The sequence below is a fragment of the Astyanax mexicanus genome, chromosome 8 (genome assembly GCF_023375975.1).
Source record: "Astyanax mexicanus isolate ESR-SI-001 chromosome 8, AstMex3_surface, whole genome shotgun sequence".
NCBI classification, from domain to species: domain Eukaryota; kingdom Metazoa; phylum Chordata; class Actinopteri; order Characiformes; family Acestrorhamphidae; genus Astyanax; species Astyanax mexicanus.
In genome coordinates this window covers 39,895,929-39,916,853 of record NC_064415.1, presented here as the reverse complement: position 1 = coordinate 39,916,853, position 20,925 = coordinate 39,895,929, and the positions used below count along the sequence as shown (strand labels likewise).

Sequence of the window (20,925 nt, the reverse complement as noted above, 5' to 3'; positions counted from 1 at the left end):
GGAACACTCAGGGTTCCTCAGTGTTGTGCTGTTGGGCAGGGTTTACTAGTGCTAAGCGCTGATAGCCATGGCTAACACTGCTGCTAACCGAGGCTAGTGCTGCTGCTAACCGCACTAAAATATTGGAGAAAGCGCTTTACTTACCCAAAGAAAAAATTTTTTTTAGCAGAGAAGTCTGTGTAGATTAACATCCAGCACTCGTTTGACTTTTAAATATATATATATATTTTTTTTCCAGCACCGAGACCTGGATTATAAGGGAAACATGGCAACGCCCTTAACATTCTGTGCGCCTCATTTATGAAAATAATAAGAAAATAGATGTTCATTGATAGTGCACCTTATAATGCGGTGCACCTTTTAGTCCTTCAAATACAGTCGTAGCCTTGTTTCAATCAACCTATTACACTTACATGGCAGGAGTCACAAGACAGCAATATCCATGTATGGATCATGAATTATTACCTCTGGTAATATATTGGGATTGCCCACACCTGTACATAAGTTCTGAGGTGTTATCTTGTAAGTGAGGCTGAACAATGCCCAGTGTGCTCATGGCAAGGCGACATAAATTATCGACATGAGTTCTTACAAATCTTATAACCCATAGCCTTTTGCTTTACAATTATTCCAAAATGTGCAGTACAAATTGCAATGCAAACCAAACCAAGACTTCTGACTTGTACATTAAATCCCTAACGTTTGTACGACCGTAGCTCAAGTGCATGCAGGTATTCAAGTAAAAGATTAACCTAGACCAATTAAGACCACTAAGTACAAAAAAATATGTTTTCACAAATAAGTTTTCACCTAAATTGTTATGTAAACTATTAAAAATAAAGGTGTTTTTCAACAATGCTACATGCAATGTAAATGTTACAGATGTAAGTGTACCAGAATGCTTTAAGAGCCTAGCATCCTGGCATATCTCCAGTCGTCTAAACTCCTGTTTTACTCTTCAGTAGGCTACACTGAGAGATCGATAAATGTGTGAAGCCATTAGCAGCCTTTGTTAAAAGAGTTTAAGAATTGAGTTTGAGGAAATCTTGTTTAAAGGGATAGTATCGGTCAAGCTATTCCCAGTCAGTTCCAGTGAGCACAGAACTTAAGACTGGCATTTGCATTAGTGTGACAATATTTTAGGGTATTTTGCGTTAGCGCTATTCAAATAGCTTGCAAATATTATTGCGTATGATACAATATGGCACATTCCCACTGGCAATACCTAACCAACCACATAGAGTATAACAGAAACCACTTTTACTTTTACCTGAGAAACCACCTGCAAACTCCCTAGCAACCACCTGATATACCATGATATTAGAAAAAAATACATTGCCACATTGTGTTTGCGATATACAATTTAATATAAAAAATACAGGGATTTTCTTTAAAAAAAAAAGAATTCCCCAGAAATCAATGATCCAACATGCCATGACATTACAGCACCAAATCATCCAAAAAAAGGTTGGGATGGTATGGAAAATGGACATTACAGTTGTGTTTTGTTTGATTTCATATAGTTTGAACTTAATGTATTAAATGTCTTGTCTGCTGAACTTCATTTAATTTATTAATTTACATGCATTTCTTTATTTTAGCTTTGCAACACTTTCAAAAAAAGTTGGATCAGGGGCAGTTTAAGGATTACCAATGAGGTAGAAATACACTATTCACTGGTGTTTTTCTTCAAAAGTAGGGTATCTAGTACACTTTATAACACTTTATTAACCACCTGGAAGTATTTAAGCTGTGCAACCAGTTTTCCAATGATTTTTTTTGTCTTCAGGAGATGCACTTTCCTGATCTTTAGTTATGTAAAAACCAAACCTGAAATAATTAAGTCTCCCTAAGTGTTTAAAAAATAGAATCATTTCTGTAATCAGCTGAAGACCCACGTCATTCATGAACCATTAATAGGGCACTGATATCTAATAAAGCTGCTTTAGCATTTAGCATGTCTTATTCTTGTTTATATCCACAGGATCTTGCACAGTTTAGTTATATCTACATTCAGGCTCTATGAATTGTGTATTAATAGGGTTAATAGTGTTGCTCAATTCTGGTAGCAGTGGAGCTCCAAATGTCTAGAATGTGGGGTCTATCTATACTAGCTTTAGATGTTCCAACTGAATGACTAAGCACTTTTGTAAATCGTTCTGGAAAAATGTCATACAGTAGATGTGAGTGTAGAATACATGTGTGAGATTTCTCCTTTCACCTTAGAGAAGTTCCTCCTCAGAGACAGAACGGATTTAATGCTTCAGTAGCTCCTTTCTTTCTGTTCCAAAAGAAAACATAACAGAACAAATCCAGAGAGATTTTGGAACTTATCCACCAAACCACCTCAGCATTATCAGCTCTTTGTCAAGGTCTACTTGCTTGTTGTTAAGGGTGGTGATGGTGGTGCATCAGTGGTTCGGGTCAGGTTCAGAGATGGCCTTTCTTTTCTTGTTCAGCAGCAGCACTTTAGCAACTGGGTTAAATACCACAAGCAAGTTTGGGAGGCTGACCTGGGGTGGCATTTTGTAATCAAATGGTCTTCTTTAGGGGGAAAAAGTTAAATGTCAGGCTTTGTCCACAGGGTGCAATTAGGCATTTAGACCAGAAGACTGTATTCGGCTCCTGGAGCACCACAATCTCATTCTGTCCCTCAGCCATTTATTTCTTCTACTAATTAGACTTTTTAGTACCTCCAGAGTTATACAGTATAGCAGTGTGAGCTAATGACTGCACATGTACTTTCTCATCCTTATTAACCAACCACTGTTTCATCGCTCTTCCCCAAGTTACGTAACTGCAAGCCCATTGCTGCCACAGTGATTCATAGTTTCACACATAAATAAAAAAGTCGTTTTTGTATTATTGATATTATTGTGATATTATAGCTGATTAATTTATTGTTTTTTTTCTGGAAAGCATTCTGATTCTTATAGGCTTATCAGCCTAGTTTTCTCAGGACTTTGGTTTGGGATCAGAGTAAAGTAGTTTGTTAGTCAGGAGAGTGACAGTAATTGTAGGCTGCTGAGTGCTCTGTGCCTCTGGGTTGTTTGGGGGGGAGCTGCAATCAGAAGTGGGAAGAGGAGCCTAAAACCATCTTTAAGTAAATGTGTTATTACTTCAGTGACATAATGAGTCAAACAGCTAAAAACAGCTTAAAAACAGCCAAAATCTTGGGAAACTTTCCTGAAGGTTGCACAGCTAATGTGGTTCCCACTGGTTTCTAAAGTGTTTATGGGTGGTTGATAAGGTGTTGTGACTAGTTATTGTTGATTTCTTAAATGTTATTTGTTGGTTGCCAAGGTGTAACCATGCAGTGGCTATGGTAAGGGGTTGGTTGCAAAGGTTGCTGAGGTATAGCTGTTGGCTGCTAGGGTATTACTGTGTGGTTGCTAAGGTGCTGATAAGTAGTTCCTGAGGCATTACTATGGTGTTGCTAAGGTGTTTATGTGGTTCCTATTGAAAGGTTTTGCTAGGAGGTTGCAATGATGAACTAGGTGGAATTGGGTAGGAGCCAATCCATGTACAGCTCTGGAAAAAAATAAGAGACCACTTAAAAATGATGAGTTTTTAACCAAGTTGAAAACCTCTGGAATATAATCAAGAGGAAGATGGATAATCACAAGATTGTCATTTTATTGTCATTTAAACTTTTCCATTTGATCTAAAACAAAGCAGCAGGTGTGTAAGGGGCTGTGAAACAAAAAGGTGGTCTCGTCTGGATCTACTGAACCATGGACCGGTTAGCCTGCAGTGTGAAAACACTTTTCTAGATGGTCTGGACTTTCTGGCAAACTACAGGAAATCTTTAAACAAAATTGACTTTGGCATGCAAGGGTGTCACAGAGCAGTATGGGCATTTATTTATTTACTGTAGTGGATTACAGTGGATTAACCCTCCTATGCTGTTATAAACAGGAATAAAAGGAATCTGAGGATAATCTTTCACACTCATTCTGCTGCGGGGCGAGCATCCTCTTGAAATGAGTCAGAGTCAGTCAGAGAGCTAGAACACCTGGCAAAGCAACTCAACAAACTCATAACAATCTACAAACCAATAAATATTAAGTATAGAAAGACAGGATGTAGTAAAGTTGTTTAGTCCACTTGCTAATCTGCACTGTGAAACCAAAACTAACCAGACCAAATGAACACAATGTAGTAAAGACTTGAACTTTGGTTTGGACTTTGGTCTGGACTTTCAGGTGTGAAAACACTATTGCAAGGTGACTTGTCAATATCATTTTCCATGATATTGGTATTAAAAACACAGGGAAAAACAGGGAAGAGTTATGCTGTGAAAATCTGGCAGAAGAAGATTTGCAATGCACTTTTATAATTAGAACAGCTACAACTGCTAAAATGTAACTGAATAATAGGTAAACTCAAATCAGAACTACAAATAATACATTTTATACATGCTATAAATCCAGAAAATGATGCTTAAGCATGTGTATTATAAACATAACTTGTGTACTCCCTCCCTTTACTGTGCTCCTGTTAACAGTAGGCCTCTCTACATGTACAGGAGAGGCTGGCCACAGCACAGTGGGTATTTTAGCACTCCAGCAGATCCTCACAGCCCTGGAGAACAGGCTCTCCAGTCTCTGCTCCTCAAAAAGCCTTTCAATAACCTCCTCCATCAGTCCTCCTCCTCCTCCTCAGCGGGAGGCAAACGCAGATGGAATAGAGGGGGCGTGGTCTGTCCGCTGTGGGCGGAGCATGTCATTCTGACGCACTGTTGCATAAATAACACTAAAAAAGAAAGAGGGGTAGGGGAGGGGGGGCGAGATTCTCCGTTGCCATGGCTACCTTTGCGCCTCACTGCTCTCCCATTATTCGGCGGCCGCTCGCGGACCCTCGGCTTCTGACTTGCCTCCACTATAACGGATTGTCTGCTCCTCTAATCGACTCTTGGCTCTTTTGGGCTCATTTAAACGACTCTATTTCACTCTTATCTCCTTAAACCGAATCTTGACTCATCTAATTGATAACCGAGTCATTTTACGCATACCGATTCTAGACTCCTTTATTCGACTCTTATCTCGTTTAACCGATTCCCGACTCCTCTAGCGGACACTAGACTCCTCTATTCGACTCCGGACTCGTTTAACCGATTCACAACTCCTCTAGCTGACTCCAGACTATTTGAACCGTGTTTCGGCTTCTCGAGCGAGCATTAGACTCCTCTATTCGACTCCTGATTCGTTTAACCGATTCACAGCTCCTTTAACGGACTCCAGACTATTTGAACCGTGTTTCGGCTCCTCTTGCGAGCATTAGACTCCTCTATTCGACTCCTGACTCGTTTATCCGATTCACGGCTCCTCTAGCGGACTATCGGCTCCTCCAACCGATTCAGGCTCATCTTTTGGCTCCTCTAACAGACTCTCAGCACGTCTAACGGATAATCGGCTCCTCTAACGGATTATCGGCTCCTCTAGCAGATTCCCGGCTCATCTAACCGATTCCCGGCTCATCTGGCGGACTCTTGACTCCTTTATTTGACTCTCCTCTTCGCCAGCTGCCTCTCGGCTAACGTTACATTGGCTAGCTCAGCAGACCCTCAGGTTTAAAAAGCAGACAAAAGCGGCGTGGAAAGGTGGAAAGCGAGGTTTATCGGTACAGTTTACGGACGCCGGTTCTTTCTTTTAGCCGGCAGTCCCCGGAGCTCGGTTCATGTTCAGGTAAGGAGCCGTTTCTGCTGTTTAATATTTTTTTCGGGCGGCAGAGCAACAGGTGTTTGGGGCGCTCGCTCCGCGCGCTCCGCTCCCTCTCTGTAGCTAACCGAGCGTTACATGTTCTAAGGTGAGGTGCGTTAGGAGCTAGCTAGCGTTAGCATCTCTCAGTGTTGTTAGTTGACGGACTGCGGTCATGTTTTTGCGTTTATGCTATGTTTGGTGTTTTTAACCGCTCTTGAGTAATCTTGTTTGGCTAGCTAATGAGGCAGCAGTGAGGAGACGCTGTGTCTGTCAGCTTGTTGACCTGCTCGTGTCTGAGGAGAAGCTGTGAGAAGCCTCTTCCCGCCTCCAAGTCTTTTTTTTAGTTAACTAGCTCCAGCTAGTGATGCTCCCTCTGCTCTGACTAATAACAGGAGAGAGAGAGAGAGAGAGAGAGAGAGAGAGAGCTACAGAGAAAAAGAAAGAGAGAGAGAGAGCGCTCCAGTGACCGTCTGTGCCCATCTCCAATAACACCCACATCAGCTCCATCCCAATTCCGCCAGACCCCAGTACTACACGACTTTGAAATTTTTACCCCTTAACAGGCCAAGAATTTTGTCAATTGTCTGCCTGATTTTTTATTTAAGCATTACATAAAAGCTTTCATTTTTATGTAACTTAAAATCTGCTAATTTCACAATATAATAAATGCAGTCATAAAATTTCATAAAACTTCAATTTAAAATCAATATTTTCCTGAATACAAATCAAACAGTTAATGTCCTCCAAACCTTTTAGTTTCGTTATGTTTGTCTAGTTTTTACATCTTTTTTCAAACATGCAGAATTTGAGTTGATTCCTGATTCCTTCTACTGTTTCCTGTTCTAGATCTCTCTCAAAACTTTTGTCCCCGTCAGCAGTTTATATTTCTGACACCCTGTTACTTTTACTATTTTTTAATAGAATACATTTTCTGTTCAACTCTGCCTATAAGCTTCTTTTCCCTATTTATTTTGCTACAACCTTGTATAGCAAATACTCACTGTTCAGTTTCACTGCTATACATGTTTTAGATAGAATTAATGCAATAAAGAACATCTTTCTTGCAAAAGGTGTATTTATTAAACTTGTTTGTATTAAAAATAACTGTACAATAAAACAAAGTAGTGCAAAATAAAATAACTTTAAATATGACTTTAAAGTGTGACCTGTGTTTAAAATACTGTACATATTAAAGTTTATTAAAGAACCATATAAGGCGTATTAACTGCAAAATGTGTTCTTTTTCAAATCATTTGTAAACAGTCGCATAAAATATTTTTGTCTTGCGTCTTCCCATAGCTCTCCTATTGGTTGTTGACACTGGTCCCGTCACTATTTGCGTGAGCCAAGTCTCAAGACTTCAAATTAATGTTAATATTAAAGACAGTTGATTTTTTTGAGCAAAAGACTGACTAAAACTTTCAATCCTAACCACCTTACACTGAATGATCGAGATAACGCGACCACAACTCGACTCCAGCAAGGCTCTAGTGTATAGAGCCCCTCTCTCTTCCCCCAGTTGAATGGGCATTTCTGTAGCCTTCATCTGGGCTCCTGCCCAGAATAGCAGGTGATGCTTTCTGGCCCGCTCAGTGACTGGAGCGCTCCGGGGAGAGGCTTTGACCTTGTGGCTAAGTGAACTCATTTCAGCCCTGTCACAAAGAAAGTGGGAGCTTTGCATTGACTGTTGTAGCCTGAGGCCATGGTACCCAGCTCTCTCTCTCTCTTTCTCTCTCTTTTTATGCCTCTCCCTCTCTCTATCTCTCTCGGTCTGTCTCTCACTCTCTTAATGTAAGTCAGTCATGTGGTTAATTGTAAGATAAGACATCATGAGGGGATGTGAACTCTGGTTTCAGCCTGTGTTTGTTTACTTTTTATCTTGCTTCATTTCATTACTGAGTTATACACTCACTTCACTCAGACTATTCCCAGATGTCTTGCTCACTCTCTTGCTTACTTACTCACTTACTCACTTAGCTACTTACAAGTCTTCAGTCAATTAGACTGGAGGCTGTAAATGTGTAATGTGTAAACGTAGTCATTTGATCAGTAAGAGATGGCGTATCATGTCATTCTTTTAAAAGCATCCAGTTGTAGTTTAATTTTTAAAGAGAAGAGAACAGAAAAGAAAAAGAGAGCACGTCAACTCTTTACATTTGTTTATACACTGCCTGGCAAAAAAAAATGATGTGGGGTTGTTGCTGCAGTTGGTCTGCAGGTCTAGGTTCAGCAACAGTATGTGCTGAAAGAATGAGGTCAGCTGATTACCTGAATAAACTGAATATAAACCAGGTTATTCCATCAATGGATTTTTTCTTCCCTGATGACACGGCCATATTCCAAGATGACAATGCCAGGAATCATTGGGCTGGAATTGTGAAAGAGTGATTCAGGGACCATGAGATTATCATTTTCACATATGGATTGTTCACCACAGAGTCCAGATCTTAACCTCATTGGGAATCTTTGGGATGTGCTGGAGAAGACTTTGAGCAGCGCTCAGCCTCTGCCATCATCAATGCTGCAAGACCTTGGTGAAAAGTTAATGCGATACTTGATTGGAATAATACTTCTCATCCACCCACAATCAAATTTACTAGATAGAGAAAATATTTCTGGATATTTTTTTGAATTATGACAGGCCGTAATAAAAACAGGAGCAACGACAGATTTCGGAATGAAAACAGGAGCAACAAGGCTATTTTTAAAATGTATAGAGTAGAAAGGTAAGGTAATGAAGTATTAGTATTTTGTTTCTTGACACCTTTTACTTGACACAAGTTATGGTCTCTTATTCATTTTCCATTTCTTGTGTTGCTAAATCAGGGCCAGGAAGTGCACAGCATGGGACAGTTGCTGGTGCCGGATATGTCCACTCTCACATTCCTTGCATTTTTTGTTACAGAGTTAGGATGTTAGATTGCTAATGGAGCATGCTAGCTAAAACAGAATGGAAAAATGGAGAACTGTGAATGTTTATTCCGGCTACTGCCTTTGTACCACAGTGCTACTGTTTAGATTGGCTCACTTATTGGAAACATCAGAGTTTGAGTCCTGAACAAGTGGCACCTGGAACATTATGGGTGTCATATTTTAAGCCTCAGCACCTTGAAATAAAGAGCACATAGGAGCGGTAGTTTGGGAGGGGCACTGGGTGATGTATGGGTTTAGAGGCAGGACAGGAGAGAGAGCTGATTGGAATGAGCTGCAGCAGCAGCGGTTTGCATCTGATAGCGGTGAGACGCAGATGGTTGGACGTCAGCCTTAGAGGGCGTTGAAATTACCACAATTAAAAGTGTTTTTTAAAGGTTAGGAAATGTTTATAAAAATGTAAGCAGGACTGAGATGTTCACAACTTAAAAAAAACACTTTTAGCTATTAATGTAAAAAAAATATGGTTTGGGATTTAGTGGCTTTTTCAAATCTGCCAAAAGTAGTTTTTTTTTCTTATTTGTGTGAATAGCAACACAGACTACATTTTACAAATGCAGAACAAACAAGGGTGGGAACTCCATGTTTTTTGTACTCTAAATATCTAGATATCATTTTGCAAATGCAATGCAGAGCCAGTCAGCAGATCTCTATATCATTATGCCCTCTCACTGACTGTTTATATGACCCCAATTAACTAACCTTTGCTGAGAAACTTGGTTTGAAAACCCACCATGTTCCATGCCAAACCGTGTCTGTGTTGAAAAGCCACCCTGAACAGTTACCCACAATGCTCAGAACCGTTCAGCCCTGCAGTGGAAAAGAGGCTATTCATTTCTATTTTACTTCCTATATCCATCAGTTTCTCAACAAGGTGGTCTGGCACTGGTAGACTGACCAGTCTGGAGGAACAGTGGGGCTTCTTATATTCCTGTAACAGCTCTGTCAGAAAATGTGAATACTATTTCAGATGCAAAGGAACTCGCTCTGTAATACTGCCAGCTGTGGTGGATCATTTGTCTGTGAATAGATATTAGTGTGTGTACACCCACACGCACACACACACACACACACACACTCAGGACAAAAAAGAGAGCGAGAAACAGTAATAAGTTGTACACACATTTCCTATTTAGCATATTTTTCGCAATATAAGGTGCAGCGAATTATAAGGTGCACTATTTATGAATGTGTATTTTCTGGACTAGACTAGTAAGGAACAGGGGTGTTGTCATGTTTTCCTTTTAATTCAACAGGTCTCACCGCTGGGGGGGTTGGTTGGGGTAACTAACTAATAGTGCTGGGCGATATGGGAAAAATCATTATTCTTTGAAAAATATTACACAATAATATCATTGCTTATTTTTTCCAACTTTGTTTCAAAGTGTCATTAAACCCAACTTTCACAAATGAGAATTTTCACTTATATAAACCGAGTTTATGCAAAGTGAACACTAGGGGTGGGCGATATGGCTCTAAAATAATATCATGATATTTCATGGTATTTTCACAATAACGATACTTTTGGCGATATGACAAAATACTGAATTAGAAAAATTATTTATTAGAATTAGAATTTTATTATTGCCTGCAATATGAGATGGCTAACTGAGATATTAAAAAAATAATTTTATCAGATTTGTAACATTCAATGATTCAGAATGTCATGATACTAATAATAATGCACTACAAATATCTCCATATATCCAGGATTAAAATAAAATAAATGGTGCTGGACAGATATAATCTGTCTCTAGTAGATATATAATGGGAAATGAGGACAGTGTGAATTTTTCTTTTGCTAAAAATGGCAAAAAAGTAGTTCCCTGATGTGATAATTAGGGGAGGGTGATATGGCATTTTATTTCAGGGTAGGATATCGTTCACGATATTAACATTTTTGGAGATATTATCACATACGATACAATATGGCACACCCCTAGTGACCATGCCAAAACATTTCATCTTAGCCTATTTTATATATTTGCATGAATAATTGATGAAATTACTGTAGAAACAATAGGGACGATAGAAGGTAAGTAGCACGATAGACACTTTTCTATCATCCCCACGATATTTATCATCATTTCGCACAGCACTACTAACTAAGTTAAGTAAAGATAAGCTAAGTAAACAAAACTATAATTCTTAAAAAAAAAAAAAAGAAGAAAAAAAATAAAGTCTAGGCGCCGAGTGGTACAGCGGTCTAAGGTGCTGCCACTATGAGCAGGAGGTCGCAGGTTCGAACCCTCGCTCATGCAGCTTTGCCATCAAGCTGCCGGCGTCAGAGGGAGTACAATTGGCCCTGCTCCCTCTGGGTGGGTAGATGGCGCTCTCTCCCCACATCACTCCTACGGTGATGTCCACAGCACAGGGCGTCTGTGAGCTGATGTACCGGAGCCGAGCTGCTGTGCTTTCCTCCGAGCGCGCTGGCTGCTCGGCAGTGCTGCATCAGCAGCAGCTCGAAAAGAAGCGGTGGCTGACTTCACAGGTATCGGAGAAAGCATGTGTTAGTCTTCACCCTCCTGGTGTGTTGGGGCATCACTAGTGATAGGGGGAGTCCTAATGAGTGGGTTGGTAATTGGCTGTGTAAATTGGGAAAAATTATAAAAAAAAAAAAAATAAATAAATAAAAATAAAGTCTGTCCGATAGCGCTACACTAAGGAAGTGAGTGTTTCGGTTACCCAGGAAAATATTAGCTAGCGATTCGTCCTGTGTAGCTTGTTTAAACACAGTAAACATGCTAAACATGCTAATCCTGCAGCAGCCTTGGTGCTGTACTTCAGCAAAGTGGCTTTACTGCTCCTTACAACCTGACTGGTAAAGTTTATACAATAAGCGCACTGAATTACACGACGCACTGACAATTTTTGGGAAAATTAAAGGATTTTAAGTGCACCTTATAGTGCGATAAATACGGGATGTGTTCAAGCAACAGAAAATCATGTTAATACAAAGTGTAAACAGCTTTGCTCTTTGCTTTTCCCCATGTCTCTCTCTCTCTCTCTTTCTGTTCGTGTCTCTTTCTCTGACTGGATTTTCACAGTGATTACTTTAAAGAGGCGCATTGGGATTTCGGCCTCTGATTTAGCATTGACAGGTTTGTCATTAAATGTTAAGTGGTGCATACCTAATTAAATGAGCAGTGAGAGAGCGCTCGCTTCTGATGAACTTTTTTTCAGTGCAGTGTCTCATGTAGAAAAAGTTCTGTAGTGTAACAAGTTACTCATCTCTTACGTTGTGTTTCGTCATGTGAATGAATAGATAAATAATCAATCAAGCAGCTGCTACAGTATTCATATTTACAAAAAAAGAAATTAAAATAGAACTTTCATCAACAACACAGCCTAATATCTTTTGCGTTGGCCTCTAAAGTAAAAGGATCAGCTGCATTTACAAGAACTTTACACTGATGTTCAGATTATTTGTATTCACGCAGTAAAGAAAAATGATGTCGTTAATAATAAGGATATTTCTGGCATGCACTGAAACAGCTGTCCATCAGCCAACTCAGTTTACATTAACTTTCCAAACATTTTAGTGAAAGCTCTCATGTGGACAATAGATCAAAAACAGACAGAACAAAGTAAAGATAGAAGGATTTTCATCCCAAATGTGTAATTAGACGATAATTTTGCCAATTCGGAGAGCTGTTCAGTTTAGTTATCTTATTTTTTTTCCCCCAACAGTTAAATGGCAATACAGACTTCACGTAACAGTGTCAAAACCCCATTAAAGCCAGTGTAGAAATCTGCTCCTACATTAAAAAAACAAATGCATCTGAAGAAGGAAGCATAGTCAAGTTTTATCATGACTTGAAAGGTGACTGGAAAGGTGAATGTGGCATCTATCCCCACCCTCGATCAGCTGATAATTTAGCCAATCCTGAGAGCTGGTCAGATCCTTTGAGCTGTATTTTTCAAGTTACTGTAGTGTTATATGAAGTCACAGGACGTTACAGTCTAAATGGCAGACTTCACTAAATACAGACTTCACTAAACAGTGGCAAAACCCTATTAAAGCCATTGTAGTACGTTACATTACAAGCCACATTGCTCAAATCAGATTTTTTGCTTAGATCGGATTTGGTCATCTTGACGGTTCCCATTCATAAATGTAAGTGAGCTGTATCTGTGTGTAATGTTGAACTAATCTGTTCCTTAAACGCCTCACATGCGCACACTGATACGATACATGTATACTGATAGGATCGCCCTTTTTACCACCAAAAAATAAAAAAACAAACATCATATATGAGAGACGATTTGTAGCTTTATAAAGGTGAATTGGATGCATTAGCATCTCATATGTGGAGCATCTTTTGCTGGAGTGGAGAGAAAACAGCTGGTCTGAAGTGAAAAAGGTCAGGTGGTTTGCTTTTGCTGTTTTTTACAGCTATAGCTGCACAGCTGGACCAAGAGATGTGTGGATACGAGAGAGAATCGTGTAGCGCATGCGTGAAAGCACAAAGAAGCGTGAATCTGATTTAGGACAACATATAAAAGTGACTATAATCTCATTTGAAAAAAAACTGGATTTGGCACATTCACACAGCCATGAAAAAATCAGATCTGAGCCATATTGACCAAAAAATCAGATTTGAGTCAGATTTTAGCCTGGTAATGTGAACAGAGCCTTTGACGGGAAAGGTTCATGCGGCATCCAGCCCCACCCTCGATTAGTGTCAGTCTTTGGGCAATATAGCTGAAGACAATTGATGAAGAAACGTATCTTAAAGTAAAAGGTTGTATTTTGTTGCCAAAACTGCTTCTCCACAGGAAATTGCCATAAGCTTTGTGTTCATTTGCACATCTGTCTCAACAATAGATGCAAATGAAAGTAGCTGAACATGTTGATTAGAAGGGGTGTCCCCAAACATTTGGACATAGAGTGCATTTTATATAACGCTCTCTTTTTTTCACTTTGGTTTTAGCAGCATTTTAGCATCTCAGTCACTCATCATGTTACTGCTGCTGAGCTTTTGCAATGGATAAGTTTGTGTTTCAATGTGTGTGTGTGTGTATGTATGTGCGCTTCTCTCACACTCTTTGACTTTTTGGGTCAAGTGCGACCCTGGTCTGCACTCACTGCCATCTGTATTTTCCCCTCTTTCAGCCATGTGGCGTAAGTAGGACACATAAACGTCATCCAGCCAACTAATCAATAGCATACCTTGTTCAAAATGTTTTATTAGCAGTATATTATCAGTGTCAGCTTACAATAACTGAAAGCAGTATGAGCAGTAGATTTATAGATATAAATATAGATCTTTACTGCAACAAACACTTTTAAAGGGTTATAAATTGTGAAAGAGAAATGTGTTGGTTATACACATGGGAAAATAACACAAATGCAGAGATTTGCCAGCAGTGTGTGTTGTAGCACTTGCTAGCACTTGAATTCCAGTGTAAACATTTGCAGCACTGTAAACACTTTAATGACGTGATTACATTAGGGCTTTGTGTGTCCATTCACTGATGGTTCTGTCTGTTTGTGTGTTTCTCATGAAGGAGCTGCAGTTTGAAAGACTGACCCGAGAGCTCGAAGCTGAGCGACAGATTGTGGCCACCCAGCTGGAACGATGCAAACTGGGATCTGAGACTGGGAGTGTGAGCAGCATCAGGTGGGTCGAGTGGAGCAGCCTGATCTCATAGCTTTGACTTACTTACTGATCTAACATTAACCCAGTAACCAGCAGCATCTTTACCTGCTGTATCTATGTATAACATTCTGATGTTCGATTTATAGAATTGTTTTAGTACAGATTGGCTTTATTTAAGAAATACAAATGAGTGTTGTGTGGGTGATTCAAAATGTTCATATTGAGGTTGCAGCAATATACTGTTTTTAGATATACACAGGTTGACTGTGCTAAATATTCGTTAGAATAAAATACTGATTAATTTATTTAATTGAGAACAACATAATATACTATAAGGCAAAACTTTTCTATATTCTTCAGATTTTTTGCTCAGTTAAAAACATACTACAGGGGTTGGACAATGAAACTGAAACACCTGTTATTTTAGTGTGGGAGGTTTCATAGTTAAATTGGAGCAGCCTGGTGGCCAATCTTCATTAATTGAACATTGCACCAGTAAGAGCAGAGTGTGAAGGTTCAATTAGCAGGGTAAGAGCACCGTTTTGCTCAAAATATTACAATGCACACAACATTATGGGCGACATACCAGAGTTCAAAAGAGGACAAATTGGTGCACGTCTTGCTGGCGCATCTGTGACCAAGACAGCAAGTCTTTGTGATGCATCAAGGGTAATGTCAGCATACCACCAAGAAGGACAAACCACATCCAACAGGATTAACTGTGGACACAAGAGGAAGCTGTCTGAAAGGGATGTTCGGGTGCTAACCCGGATTGTATCCAAAAAACATAAAACCACAGCTGCCCAAATCACGGCAGAATTCAATGTGCAACTCTCCTGTTTCCACCAGAACTGTCCGACGGGACAATAAATTATTGTGGTCTGTTTCAGTTTCATTGTCCAACTCCTGTATTTTCAGACTGAAAAAACTAATTCAATCAATTAATGGAGAAAATAACCTGCAGATTAATTTATAATAAAAATATAATCATTAGCTGGATAAAGTACAGTTAAAAGTAAGGTAAGTGTACAGTTCCACCTCATGTTCAATTTATTTATTTATTTAGGTTGCTAGACTATATTGTACATCTTTCTATATTCTTAGACATCTCTAAGATTTTTATTTTAACTTATCCTGCAGTTTTTGAGATATCAGCATCCTTTAGCCCCTTTAGCGTTGATTGTGATATATTCAAGCTATACAGCCTTTTATTGTATTAAACTATTTCTGCCTAGCAATAGATATTTTTTAAACATTTCCAAATAGGAATAAATAGCCTGTAATGTTACAAAATAATAATACAAATAATGTTCCAGGAATGTTCTTAAAAAAAAAAAAAACATGTAACATAATGTTCTGCATCACACAGTTAGTAGACCTGTTTCTCACATAATGTTTCCAGCTAGATATATGCTAACATTATGAAAACCTTTAAAAGTAACATTCCCAAAACTAAAAATGAAAACATTGTCACAAGTGATGTTGCAGTGATGTTAGCAGAATATTAAAAAATGTTAAATGACAATCTTCTAAGAACGTCTTGAAAACTTGACAGATTGATCGTACTAATTAAAAATTGTTAGCTGGGCTGTCTTTAGGGCTGCAAAAAAAAAATGTTGACATGGAATTTTATTGTTGACGCGTCGTAAATGTGTGATGGAGCGAGTGAGAGAGAGCGCACGCAAGTGAAGAATACACAGACACACAACACATACACACACACACACGTCATTAGTTAAACTAATGTTATCAGGCTAAAGTGTTAAAGAGATACTGTACTCTGTCCACTCCATTAAAATAGGTATAGTTATGTCATAGAAACTGCAGATATTAGTTAGGGGTGTGCCATATTGTATCGTACGCTATAATATCGCCAACATTTTTGAATATCGTGAACGATATTGTACCCTAAAAATATCGTGCCATATCATCCCACCCTAATTATCACATTAAGGTACTACTGTTTTACTGTTTTAGCAAAAGAAAAAAGTCGTTATTTTAATCCTGGATATATGGGTATACTTGGAGTGCATTATAAGTATCATGACATTCTGGATCATTGACTGTTACAAATCTGATAACATTCTTGTATTTTTTAATATCTCAGGTAGGGGTGTGACATAAATCGTATGCAATAAAAAAATACATTTTTCATTTTTTTGCTGTACTGTATTCTTGAAAAAAAAATATTGTTATCGTAAAAAAAAAAAAAAACGTGAAATATTGTAATATTATTTTTGGGCCATATCGCCCACCCCTAATATTAATAATAAAAAAAAAACTTTATTTTCTAAGACAAACCATTATTTTAGGGAGGTATGCTTGTGTGAATCCCTGTGTGAATGCCTATAATATACTTTGTAATTTTTAGTTTAATATAGGTACATCAAACTATTAAAATGTACTGCAAAATTGGTCTTGGAGCCTAAATGTTTAGCTGTCCTCGCCAGTAGAAATTACAAATAAAGGACATGACAAAAATATAATATAGTAATCGCGACTATTCAAGCAAATAATCGTCAGATTAGTCGACTTCTAAATTAGTCATTAGTTGCAGACGTTGTTGCAGTACTGTAGCACCCTTTTAGCAGGCACTTAGCAGCATCGTAGCAACCATCTGATACCATAGAATCTAGCTATCAATTAAATCAATTGATCTGCACAACATTTCTACCATTTTATTTGCTATTCAAAAGGACGATTTTTACTAATACTTCAATTATATAATTGCAGGTGAGACTTTATTAATGTCAGTGTGGATTTACCAGTGTGTTTCATAGGCCAAACTCTATCCACTAGTCTACTAGCTCAATACCTTCACGCCTTCAAGCCTTCACACTGCATCTCCTACTACTGCATCAAGCCCAAACAGTCCCAGCTTACGTCATACACCTTATTGCCTCTTTCTGTCTGTTTTATTGCCCCTGGTGAGCACTGAACAAACTGAAACAGAGGCCTTAAAACTGTCTTGTCTGTTGGAATGCGTGATGGTTGATGGTATGAATCATAAATTGTTTGCAGCGAAGTTAACACACTGCCAAAACAATGAGAAAAGTCTGTAGTGACACTGGAAACGCTTTCAGAGAAGAGGGCATGGTTTCAAAAAACAATTAGCAACTGTTCTGCAGTAATCTGTGTCTCTGCTCGAATGTAGACAATGGGTTGCATTGTCCAACATTGTCAATTTGGCCTCTAATTGACCACTCGGCCTCCTCTGACTGCAGAAAGATTCTGACAAGATCTTATTCAGCATCCGAAACAAGATTTACTTCTTCAGAGGAGAGGTTAATCAGTCTCCCACAATGAAAATCATTAATTGTATCTGAGATGGAGGCAAGAGAGAATGCATCCAATCGAATGCAATGCCTCGGCCTCTGTCTCTGCTGATAAAGAACAAATCTGTAAATTTAATCATCTGTGCCTCCAGCTTCACATACTAACACTCCTCAGCTCTGATAGATCGAGGCTCTGATCAAACACGGGTTGTGTTTGTAGATTTTCATTTGTCTTGCTGCCGAGCTGTGGATTGTGGAGTTGTTGTTTTGATGTTGAGAAATCCAGTCCTATGGATTTAAACATCGTTGAGCTATAACCGCTGTTGTCCTCAGCATATAATCATGCGTAATTGTTCTGAGGGCATGTTTAGATCTTGAGGTAATGCTTAACCGTTACTGCTGTTGTCTTAAGTCTTAGTAGGTCAGGTAAGGTCAGTCTGGTCTGCAGACAAACACCGCTTATTGCCAGACAGTTGGATCATGGCCAGAAACAAGCTGCCCGTAGCCAAATATCCTTGAAGTTATTCTGAAGCAGATCTGTGTAATGATCCTTATCCACATGCAGCAATCAGATAAAACAAAGATTTCATTATGGCGTTTATGCTAGAGCTAGCCACTCAATAGATTTAATTATTTTTTTTATAAATTTATTTTCTAAATTAATATAAATAGACATTTACCTGTTTTATCTGTTAAAGCTTTTAGGGCAGTTTTATTTTGGACTACGCTGTAGTGGTTTGTGCATCCCTGGTCATAAGTGGAAATAGGTCTAAAGCGCTGCCACTATGATTTGAAGATTGCTGGTTCGAATCCTAGTCATGCAGCTCGCCATCAGCTGCCGGAGACCTGAGAGTGCACAATTGGCCTTGCTCTCTCTGGGTGGGTAGATGGTGCTCTTTCCCCTCATCACTCCTAGGATGATATCAGTCAGCACAGGGTGTCTGTGAGCCGATGTATCAGAACCGAGTCACTGTGCTTTCCTCCGAGTGTGCTGTGATGCTATTTGGCAGTGCTGCATTAGCAGCAGTTCAAAAAGAGGCGGTGGTTGACTTTACATGTATCGGAGGAGGCATGTGCTAGTCCTCACCCTCCTGGTGTTCTGGCATATATGCAGCGGAGTAGCAGTGGAATGGGTGAGATAATTGGCCTAGCTAAATTGATTGAAAAATGGGAGAAAATTTGGTAAAAATAAGCTAATTTTACAGCATAATTACTGGTTAAGTGCCTTGTTTAGTAAACTGGTAATTAAAAAAAAAACAAAAAACAAAATGTGGCATTAACTAGGATTATTTTCCTAATTCCTGCAGCAAATAAATTGAAATTATTATTTTAAATTTATACAAAGTGCATTTTCAATGAAACTGTTACAGTATATTACTTTGTCCTGCATTTGTTTTGTTTTTGGAGTAACTGTCTACTTTGCAGGGAAGGCTTTCTCATAGATTTTGAAACATTGCTGTAGGACTTTGACTGCAATAAATGATAAAAGTTTTAAATGTTAGTTGGATGATTACCACCCCACCTCATCACAGGGCTTTGTAGCCCATGCTAGCTAGACATAGTGATAATAAGATTTCATGTTTATCAAATCAACATACCAACATTCATTGGTTATCAAAGTCTGAGTAGATCATGCAGTTCTGACTTTAAAAGTATAATTAAAAGGAGAGAGCCAGAAGGTAACATAGACATGACGGCACACTGAAACACTGACATCTATCTGCTCCATCGTGTGCAAGCAATGGGAGGACCGCACCAGCATTTCAGTTTAACACAGCTCACCAGATTTGCAGCCTTTTTTAAAGGCAAACATTAAAGACCGAAAGCTTGAGACTTTGTCTGAATGCCAAACATTATTTGGAAGTTTTTTTTCCGAGCTGGGGAGGGCTGTATAAGAAAAGTGTCTTCCTGAATTTGAAATTCTGTAAACTAGAAATCTGTTCCAGAGAATTCTATTATATTACCAGTATTTCTGTTCTACAGGGGCTAGACAAGCGCTGTGCAAAGAGTGAGCCTAAAGTAGATGGATGCATTCATTAAAAGGGGTGTCCACAAATGTAACAAACATTTGGACATACAGTGTATTAAATCCTGAACTATACAATAGATATTTGTGCAAGGCACTGAAGGAAGAAAACATTGGAAGTAGCCAGTGTCATGAAAAAAACCTTGGGGAATAATAAGCCAGTGCCCCAGTTGTTTAATGAATCGTGTCTCTTTTCAGAAAGGCCTCCATTGTGAAGAAGCTGAATTGTGGCCTGATTCTGAAATAAATCATCAGGTACTCCAGAGCACGATTGTTTGTGAAGTCTCTGATTCGTACCGGAGTGTTAAAAAAACAGAAACGTCCTCTGAGTCGTCGTCCTCCGCCGACGATGGAGACGGCAGCTAAGTAGTCTTATTGTCCGACACGGCGACTCTTCGGGCCAAACTCAGGCACAGCCCCAAACATCTGCTGGTGTGAGCAAGGCCTTTGACTCGCTGCTAAAAGCTCTCTGTTGAGCCTCATCCTGTCTCGCGGAGCTGTCTCGCTAAACGCTGTCTGCCGGGCACAGCGAGGGAGTATTAAGCCAAAGCTGTTCGACTGTTTTCCTGCCAGATAGGCCCAACCGCCTCCCGTGGGCTCGGCATATAGCAGCTCTGTATAGACGCGGCGCTCACAAATAAGGAGAGACGGGAGCATGCTACGGAGACTTTGCTGGGAATGATGTCATTACAGCATGACTGACAAGGTTTCAAACCTGCCTGTCTGAAGTTATGGGACGGATGAAAGCAGGAGAATGTACTTGAATCATGGTTCAGTTTGTGCTGTGTATTAGCAAGAACTTGACAATACCATACGTATCATGATTATATAAAGTTACGATTTAATATATAGCGATTAAACAAACACACTGTCATATCTATAAAATCTGTACAAAAGAAACCCAAAAATCTAAAAAAAAAAAAAAAAAAAATCAAGTACTTTCCTAGTTAAAAAAAATACGATGACCACTATATTACCATAGTTTAATGTGTAGTTTCAACATTTTTGGCCGTTTGCTTCATAACAAGCATTAAAAACCCCCTAGTATTTAATCTCTGTTTCTAGCTAGCTAATTTTCTCGTTCTACCTTAAATGGGTGCAACAGCTGTAGCAGTTAAGGTGGAACAGAAAAATAAAAGCTATTAACAACTAATTTCAGTTCCCCATCACAGCGAAAAGAACTGTTTCACCACCTGACCCCTTTCTAAAGACATACAATGCCCTAAAGTGAACTAGTTAGCCAGCAGCTAGGTTGCTGAACTTTAGCGCTGCTTAAGGGGGAGGAAGGGGTACAAATAAGAAACAGGATTGGGCGTTGGTAACGTACTGTTACAACTTCATTGAAGCTTTATATCTGAACACCAGAGTAATATACAGACATGATACAC

General features: G+C 39.1%; 1 protein-coding gene across 4 annotated transcripts in view; it reads left to right on the top strand.

Annotated features, from left to right (window-relative positions):
- Positions 1-20,925, top strand: part of ctnnd2b (catenin (cadherin-associated protein), delta 2b) — a 176,298-nt gene that overhangs the window by 57,643 nt on the left and 97,730 nt on the right. For all 4 annotated transcript variants that reach the window (XM_007260188.4, XM_049482057.1, XM_049482056.1 and 1 more), the window contains exon 3: positions 14,145-14,257. In XM_007260188.4, the coding sequence (XP_007260250.1) occupies positions 14,145-14,257 (113 nt within the window). The remainder of the gene's footprint in view (positions 1-14,144; positions 14,258-20,925) is intronic.